This window comes from Scyliorhinus torazame, chromosome 12 (assembly GCF_047496885.1).
Source record: "Scyliorhinus torazame isolate Kashiwa2021f chromosome 12, sScyTor2.1, whole genome shotgun sequence".
In the NCBI taxonomy this organism is placed as follows: domain Eukaryota; kingdom Metazoa; phylum Chordata; class Chondrichthyes; order Carcharhiniformes; family Scyliorhinidae; genus Scyliorhinus; species Scyliorhinus torazame.
Genome location: NC_092718.1, coordinates 97,886,929 through 97,896,803, shown reverse-complemented (window position 1 = coordinate 97,896,803; position 9,875 = coordinate 97,886,929). Strand labels below are relative to the sequence as shown.

The following is a 9,875-nucleotide window of genomic DNA, read 5'->3' as shown; positions in this document are numbered from 1 at the left end:
GTGATAGACTGACCAGGGGACCTGGAGTCTCTGCCATTCCTCCTATTTCCCCACGTAAGGACCTGGCCCCATTCGCTCTCCTCTACACAACAAAAAGCTCCTTTCCCGGCTCAGGGAATTTCAGGGCAAAACAATTAAAGCAACAGCCCCAAGGATGCAAAATTCCTGGTGCCCAAAAGCCTTTCAAATCTGTGTTTCAGTATTTATGAAGCTCACACGTACCTCTGGACCTTCGCCACGATCATAATCAGAATGATAACTGCGTCAATTGTTCCAACTACGATGACAATTATCCACAGGAAGTTTTCTAAAATATTCAAAAAGTACCTTGTTATTCTTTTTAGTTCTGCTGAAGAATCAATAGACACTAAACATTCATTTAATGCTGGCAGTCGTGCTGAGCTTTTCCAGTGACCTCTGTTCTTCTTTCAGATTCCAGCACCCACAATATTTTGCTTATCTTGTTATTCAATATTGCTCTGAATGATATGTGAATATATATACACATTTCATACATTCTGACATTCAAAAATATAGGAGTGTCAATTATTCTATTTTTTTTTAAATTTGAAGTGCCCAATTTCTTTTTTTTCAATTAAGGGGCAATTTAGCGCGGCCAATCCACCTACCTGCACATCTTTGGGTTGTGGGGGTGAGACCCGCTCAGACATGGGGAGGATGTACAAACTCCACACAGCTAATGACCCGGGGCCGGGATCGAACCCGTTCCTCGGTGCCATGAAGCAGCAGTGCAAACTACTGCGCCACGTTGCCGCCCTAGTTTCAATCATTCTATAATGTATTTAAAGAAACAAGGGTTTAGTCTAATTTAAAAATCCTTGTTGTGATTTTGTTAATTGTGGTAGTATGCATTGGGGGTCATGTGGGACTGTGAAGCCGTGATGTCATTGGCTGACAGATCCCGGGTCCTGGTTGGCTGTTGATCTCTAGCTCCGCCCTGAAGGCGGAGTATAAGAACCAGGAGTTCTCCCCCGCAGGCCAGTCTGTTGCTGAACTGCGGGGAACAAGTCACGCTTAATAAAGCCTCATCGACTTCACCTCTATTCGTCTCTCGGGAGTCTTTGTGCGCTACAATTTATTAAGCGTGCTTAAAGGACTATGGAGCTCAGGATCGTCCCGGAATGCCTGAGGATCAGCCCCCACGCAGTGAACTCAGCAGCAGTTTTTAAACACTGGCAGACTTGTTTCGAAGCCTACCTCCGAACGGCCCCCGGCCAGGTCACAGAAGACCAGAAACTACAGGTCCTGCACTCGAGGGTAAGCCTGGAAATTTACCCTCTCATAGAAGACGCAGAGGATTTCCAGACGGCGTTCGCAGCACTAAAGAGCATCTATGTTCGCCCAGTGAACCAGATCTACGCACGCTACCAACTCGCAACGAGACGGCAAAGTCCCGGAGAATCGCTAGACGAATTCTACGCCGCGCTGCTAAGTTTGGGACGGGCCTGCAGCTGCCCACCGGTAAACGCGATTGAACACACGGACATGTTAATTCGCGATGCGTTTGTGACTGGTATGAACTCTCCCCAAATCCGCCAAAGACTTTTAGAAAAAGAGTCGCTAGGACTCTCAGAGGCACGGGCCCTTGCAGCCTCACTAGATGTGGCCGCGCGAAACGCCCGCGCCTACGGCCCCGACCGCGCGGCAGCCCCTTGGGCTCCATGGACCCCCGTCGCGACAAACCCCCCCCCACAGGCTTGCGCGGTTCAGACGCCAAGTCGTCCCGGGGGAGCCCGCTGCTATTTCTGCGGCCAGGCGAAACACCCCCGGCAGCGCTGCCCGGCCCGCGCAGCGATTTGCAAGAGCTGCGGGAAAAAGGGCCATTTCGCGGCTGTGTGCCGGTCCCGGGGGGTCACCGCTGTCCCCGGAGAAGAAGGAGTCCTGCGCGTTCCAAACGCTCCCCAACCCCCCCCAGCGCCCCATGTGCGACCTGCAGGCGCAGCCATTTTGGGTCCCGGCCACCGCTGTCCCCGGAAAAGAAGGAATCCTGCGCGTTTCAAATGCTCCCCAACCCCCCCAGCGCCCCATGTGCGACCCGCAGGTGCCGCCATTTTGGGTCCCGGCCACCACGAGGGGAGGAGGGGCGCCGCCATCTTGGGACCCCCCAGCCCTGTGCGACGCATGGGGGTGACCATTTTGTCCACCCCCGCCGCCATCTTGTGACCCCCCAGCCATGTGCGATGCATGGGGGCGGCCATTTTGTTCACCCCCGCCGCCATCTTGGACGGCAACAATGGACCCCAGCATCGACGGCTCCACGGGGTTCGAGGAAGACGCTGAAGTACTACGACCACGTCTGGCCTCAATGACGCTGGACCAAGCACGGCCCCGGACACTCCAGACGACGACAACAACGGTGCTGATCAACGGGCACGAGACACCATGCCTGGTCGACTCCGGGAGCACAGAAAGCTTCATCCACCACGACACGGTAAGACGCTGTTTTTTGACCATCCGTCCCAGTGCGCAAAAGATTTCCCTAGCTGCAGGATCCCACTCCGTACAGATCAAAGGCTTCTGCATAGTGACCCTAACGGTGCAAGGGAGGGAGTTTAAAAACTACAGGCTCTACGTCCTTCCCCAACTCTGCGCGCCCACATTACTGGGATGAGACTTCCAGTGCAATCTGCAGAGCCTAACTTTCCAATTCGGCGGCCCAATACCCCCACTCACTATCTGCGGCCTCGCAACCCTCAAGGTTGAGCCCCCATCCTTGATTGCAAACCTCACCCCGGATTGCAAACCCGTCGCCACTAGGAGCAGACGGTACAGCGCCCAGGACCGGACATTCATTCGGTCCGAAGTCCAGCGGCTACTGAAGGAAGGCATAATCCAGGCCAGCAATAGTCCCTGGAGAGCACAGGTGGTAGTAGTAAAGACAGGGGAGAAGCAAAGGATGGTCATAGACTATAGCCAGACCACCAACAGGTACACACAGCTAGATGCGTACCCTCTCCCCCGCATATCCGATATGGTCAATCGGATTGCCCAATATAAGGTCTTCTCCACCGTGGACCACAAGTCCGCCTACCATCAGCTCCCCATCTGCCCAAGTGACCACAAGTACACAGCCTTCGAGGCAGACGGGCGATTATACCACTTCCTAAGGGTCCCATTTGGCGTCACAAACGGGGTCTCGGTCTTCCAACGAGAGATGGACCGAATGGTTGATCAACACGGGTTGCAGGCCACGTTCCCGTACCTCGACAACGTAACCATCTGCGGCCACGATCAGCAGGACCACGACGCCAACCTCCAAAAATTCCTCCAGACCGCGAAAGCCTTGAACCTCACATACAACGAGGACAAGTGCGTTTTTAGCACAAACCGGCTAGCCATCTTGGGATATGTAGTGCGCAATGGGATAATAGGCCCCGACCCCGAACGTATGCGCCCCCTCATGGAATTTCCCCTCCCTCACTGCTCCAAAGCCCTAAAACGCTGCCTGGGGTTCTTTTCATATTACGCCCAGTGGGTCCCCAGTACGCAGACAAGGCCCGCCCCCTAATACAGACCACGACCTTCCCTCTGTCGACAGAGGCTTGCCAGGCCTTCAGCCGCATCAAAGCGGATATCGCAAAGGCCACGATGCGCGCCATCGACGAGTCCCTCCCCTTCCAGGTCGAGAGCGACGCCTCCGATGTAGCTCTAGCGGCCACCCTTAACCAAGCGGGCAGACCCGTGGCCTTTTTCTCCCGAACCCTCCACACCTCAGAAATCCGCCACTCCTCAGTGGAAAAGGAAGCCCAAGCCATAGTGGAAGCTGTGCGACATTGGAGGCATTACCTGGCCGGCAGGAGATTCACTCTCCTCACTGACCAACGGTCAGTAGCTTTCATGTTCGATAATGCACAGCGGGGCAAAATTAAAAATGACAAGATCTTAAGGTGGAGGATCGAGCTCTCCACCTTCAACTATGAGATCTTGTACCGTCCCAGAAAGCTGAACGAGCCGTCCGATGCCCTATCCCGCGGCACATGTGCCAACGCACAAATTAACCGTCTCCAAACCCTCCACGAGGACCTCTGCCACCCGGGGGTCACTCGGTTCTACCATTTTATAAAGTCCCGCAACCTCCCCTACTCTGTGGAGGAGGTCCGTACAGTCACAAGGAACAGCCACATCTGCGCAGAGTGCAAACCGCATTTTTTCAGGCCGGATAGTGCGCACCTGATCAAGGCTTCCCGTCCCTTTGAACGCCTCAGTCTGGATTTCAAAGGGCCCCTCCCCTCCACCGACCGCAACACATACTTCCTGAACGTGGTGGACGAGTACTCTCGTTTCCCCTTCGCCATCCCCTGCCCCGACATGACAGCAGCCACAGTCATTAAAGCCCTTAGCACCATATTCACACTGTTCGGTTGCCCCGCATACGTCCATAGCGACAGGGGGTCCTCCTTCATGAGTGACGAGCTGCGCCAGTTCCTGCTCAGCAAGGGTATAGCCTCGAGCAGGACGACCAGCTACAACCCCCGGAGGAACGGGCAAGTAGAGAGGGAGAACGGCACGGTCTGGAAGACCGTCCTACTGGCCCTACGGTCCAAGGATCTCCCAGTTTCACGGTGGCAGGAGGTCCTCCCGGACGCCCACCACTCCATCCGGTCGCTACTGTGTACCACCACTAACCAAACGCCCCATGAGCGCCTCCTTGTCTTCCCCAGGAAGTCCTCCTCTGGAACGTCGCTGCCGACCTGGCTGGCGGCCCCAGGACCCATCTTGCTCCGGAAACATGTGCGGGCGCACAAGTCGGACCCATTGGTCGAGAGGGTTCACCTCCTCCACGCGAACCCGCAGTACGCCTACGTGGAGTACCCCGACGGCCGACAGGACACGGTCTCCCTGCGAGATCTGGCGCCCGCCGGCAACACACACACCCCCTCGACACCAATCACCCTCTCCCTGCCACCGGCGCACCCCGCGACAGCCCCCTTCCCGGGAGGATCAGTCCTCCTCCCAGGTCCGATCAGAAGTGAAGCTGAAGCAGAAACCGTAAAGCGACAACACTGGAACGAGCACCACCACCACCGGGGCTGAGGCGATCGACAAGGACGACCAGACTGCCCGCCCGACTCGTGGCATCGGTGTAACACTAGAATGTTGTGGACTTTAACGAGAATGTTTTTTTTTTCCTTTTCCCTCTTACGAATACTGTAAATAGTTCAAAACAAAAAACCCTGTACATAGCCCAGTGTAGGGCACTGTAATGACATGCAAAAGTTTTTTTTCCTCCCAGGACCAGCCTTGTAAACCCCTACCACCATGCGAAGCACCACCCCGCCGGGTTCATTTTTAACAAGGGGTGAATGTGGTAGTATGCATTGGGGGTCATGTGGGACTGTGAAGCCGTGATGTCATTGGCTGACAGATCCCGGGTCCTGGTTGGCTGTTGATCTCTAGCTCCGCCCTGAAGGCGGAGTATAAGAACCAGGAGTTCTCCCCCGCAGGCCAGTCTGTTGCTGAACTGCGGGGAACAAGTCACACTTAATAAAGCCTCATCGACTTCACCTCTATTCGTCTCTCGGGAGTCTTTGTGCGCTACATTAATGTACTGGGAACTCTTAACCACACAAGGATAGGGAACATTTGGACGAATTTCTCTTGGAATTGCAACAGGCTTTCTCTCGTGTTTTTGCCCTTGTTTTATGTCCTGTGTGAAGCTGCATTATTTATATAAATCATAAAATCGAAGAATCACTGCAGGCCCACCTCCGACTCCATGATACGCGACTAGATCATTTTCGGTGTTCAGTTGGACCCCCTACGACAGCAGCTCCTCAAGGTACAGCAGCTCAACCTAGCGACCGCCATCGAGACCTGTGTCCTACACGGAAACGCCACAAGTCGTTATTCCCACATCTAAGCGGCTGAAACGGCGCGGCAAGGTCCCCATGAGGCGGAACGGGTCCAAGCAATTGAGCAACTCCAGGGCCTCAGCCTGGATGAGGGCGGCCATTTTGTGCGCTTTTCGCAGACTCCCGCACTTGTGCGCGCCAAACGAGGGGACGGCAACATCAACGAACGTAATGCGCAGGCGTGCACCACGCATGACCGCACCGCGCATGCGCGGTGACGCAGTGAACGTGCTGACGCTACGACGTGCGGCAACAGTGGCTCCACCCATTTAAAACGGCAATGCCCTGCCAAATCTCGACAATGCCTAAGATGTGGCAAATGTGGCCACTATGCTGCCTTATGCCGAGCAGCTCAGCCTGCCAATTCATATCGCTTCAGCCAGCCTCGCAGGAATGTCCGGGCAATTCAACCCACGGTCACCGAGTCCGATGCAGACCTGCCACACAACAGTGACACCGAGGACCCGAAGGTGCCTTTTCGAGTAGGTATCGTGACAAAAAACAGGGTGTCCCCGAAGTAAAGACACCAGCCGCTGTCGGTATACAGCATCGATCCAGACGATGAGTGGTGTCCCACCCTGACGGTCAACCGGTCCCAAATACGATTCCACCAGGACACTGGTGCCTCCGCCAATCTCATTGAAAGCCTTCGTGTCAAACCAGCCATCCTTCCATCAGCCTGCCAGCTATTGGATTACAATGGCAAGGCCAGTGATGCCAGCGGCTCGTGCCAACTTGAAGTGACGCACAAGCCATGCAAAGCCATCCTTCCTTTTGAAATCGTGGGCTCCTCGAAAGCCTCCCTGCTTGGTGCGCAGGCATGCAGGCTGTTGAACCTAGTTCAGAGAGTTCACTCTCTCTCTCCTGATGACATGTCTGCCTTTCAGGACACTGGCTTCAGGGAGCAACTCAACGCCATCATCAATCAGCACCACGACGTCTTCGAAGGCATAGGCATGCTCCCATACACCTACAAGATCTTATTGAAACAGAATGCCACGCCTGTGGTGCACACACCTCGTAGGGTCCCAGCACCCCTTCAGGATCACCTCCAGCAGCAGCTGCAGGACCTCCAGGACCAAGCAACCAACCGACTGGGTCAGTTCCATGGTATGTGTAAAATAGCCTTCCGGCGAATTGAGAATTTGCATTGATCCCAAGGATCTAAATCGCAATATCATGAGGGAGGATTATCCAATTTCCAAGCGCAAAGAGATCACATGCGAGATGGCTCGCGCCAAGCTCTTCACCAAACTCGACGCCTCAAAAGGATTCTGGCAAATCGAGCTCGACAAATCCAGCAGGAAACTGTGTACATTTAATGCCCACTTTGGCAGATATTGTTACAACAGGATGACATTTGGGATCACATCTGCTTCAGAAGTGTTCCATAGGATTATGGAACAAATGATGGAAGGCATTGAAGGTGTTTGCGTCTATGTCGACGAAATAATCATTTGGTCCACCACCCCGCAGGAGCATGTCAGTCGCTTCCAGCGCGTATTCTAACGCATACGTGACCATGGCCTCTACCTCAACAGGGCCAAATGCTCTTTTGGTCAGACGGAACTCAAGTTCCTCGGGGACCACATCTCCCAGTTGGGTGCGCGGCCGGATGAGGACAAGGTAGCTGCTATCACAGCCATGAAAACGCCAGAGGACAAGAAGGTGGTCCTCCGATTTCTGGGCATGGTCAATTTTTTAGGGAAGTTCATCCCTAACCTCGCCTCTCATACCACGACTCTCAGGAACCTGGTCAGGAAGACGACAGACTTCCAATGGCTCCCTGCCCACGAGCGCGAATGGAGAGAACTCAAAACCAAACTCACCACGGCCCCGGTCTTAGCTTTCTTTGATCCAGCAAAAGAGACCAAATCTTTGACCGATGCCATCCAATCTGGCATTGGGGCAGTGCTCCTGCAACGTGATGAGGCCTCATCATGGGCCCCCGTTGCATATGCGTCACGCGCCATGACCCCCACGGAGCAGCGCTACGCGCAGATAGAAAAGGAGTGCCTGGGCCTTCTGACCGATGTGGTTAAGTTTCACGATTATGTATACGGACTTCCTTAATTCACCGTCGAGACCAACCATCGCCCGGTGGTCAAGCTAATACAGAAGGACTTGAACGACATGACGCCTCGCCTCCAGCGTATTCTTCTCAAGCTCCGGCGATATGACTTCCAGCTGGCATACACCCCAGGCAAAGACCTCATCATTGCTGACGCTCTCTCCAGGGCAGTCAACACTCCATGTGACCCAGCGGGATTCATCTGCCTGGTTGATGCCCATGCGGCCTTCGTGGCCTTCAATATACCTGCCACGGATGAACGTCTCGTCCAAATTCGCCGTGGGATGACGGCTGACCCTTTGCTACAGTGTGTCATGCGCCAGCTAACAGACGGGTGGCTGAATGGCCAATGCCCTCAGTTCTATAATGTCAGAGATGATCTGGCGGTAGTAAACGGGGTCCTTCTGAAACTGGACCGCATTATCATTCCGCTTGGCATACGCCAGCTCATCCTGGAACAGCTACACGAGGGCCACCGAGGCGTGGAAAAGTGCGGCCGATGGGCCCGATAGGCAGTGTACTGGCCCGGCATTAATGAAGACATAGCCAACACAGTGCTCAACTGCCCCACTTGTCAGCGCTTCCAGCCGGCCCAACCACGTGACACCCTGCAGCCCCATGAGTTGGTCGCGTCACCATTAACCAAGGTGGGCATCGACCTGTTCCACGCGCTGGGTAGAGACTATGTCCTGATCGTGGACTACTTTTCAAATTACCCGGAGGTGATACGGTTGCACAATATCACATCGACTGCAGTCATCCGTGCCTGTAAGGACACCTTTGCTCGACACAGCATCCCACTCACGGTTATGTCAGACAATGGCCCCTGCTTCACCAGCCAGGAATGGTCCAACTTTGCCAGGCGGTACAATTTTGCCCATGTGACATCCAGTCCTCTGTACTCCCAATCCAACGGCAAAGCGGAGAAGGGAGTACATATAGTCAAACGGCTCCTCTGCAAGGCTCCCGATGCTGGGTCCGATTTCTACCACGCTTTGCTGGCCTATCGCTCCGCCCCACTGTCCACTGGCCTGTCGCCAGCCCAATTGCTCATGGGTCGTACCCTGAGGACGACGGTGCCGTCCATTCATGTCCCAGACCTCGACCACGTTCCGGTCCTTCAATGGATGCAGCTGTCTCGTGCACAGCACAAGGTGGCTCATGACTCCCGTGCAGCTGATCTCCCTGCTCTGGCTCCAGGTGACAACGCCCGCATCCATCTTCCGGATGGTGGCTGGTCTGCAACCGCTGTTGTTCTTCAGCAGGTGGCCCCCCGCTCGTTCCTGGTTCGTCTGCTGGATGGCTCCATTCTGCGCCGTAATCGACGCGCCCTTCGTCTAGTTCCACGCTCGCTATGTGATCCTCCACTGTCGCCTCGTCCTCCTGCTGACACTGCCATGGACTATGCAGAGATCCCTGTCACTCTGCATCCTCCTCACTCAGACGCAGTCCAGCCCGCTCCTCAGCCTGATGCTCCCGACCCAACCTGGAGGCGGTCAACCAGAATTCGTCGCCCACCTCAGAGGCTTAATTTATGAACTTTGCGGACTTATAGACTTTCTGAATTGTTTCGTTCTTCTGTTTGATCGTTTACATGGTTTGTATATAGTGTTCATCTCGTTATTCTTGTTGCATACGTTTTTTCTGCACCAGGCACCTTCCCATGTAAATAGCTTAGATCTCATCTACATAGTCCTGTAATTATGTCTTTCACACCCCACACGTAGCTAGGGACATTCTCACCATACACAATTTATTGCCACACATGTACATTATTTTATAAAAGGGGGATGTCATAATATACACCGGTATATCATGGTGCAGACATACACACTGATGGACACACAGTGGGACCAATCAACACACACAACACTGCAGCCAATCACCAGTTAGAGCACATGCACTGTAAAGACAGGGGCCATCAGAGTTCC

The 9,875-nt window shown here is 54.3% G+C and overlaps 1 protein-coding gene across 1 annotated transcript in view; it reads right to left on the bottom strand.

The window, feature by feature from the left end:
* Positions 1-212: 212 nt before the first annotated feature.
* LOC140387093 (hemicentin-1-like) overlaps positions 213-9,875 on the bottom strand; it is a 142,948-nt gene continuing 133,285 nt past the window's right edge. The window contains exon 13 of the mRNA XM_072470102.1: positions 213-307. Within this exon, the coding sequence (XP_072326203.1) occupies positions 213-307 (95 nt within the window). The remainder of the gene's footprint in view (positions 308-9,875) is intronic.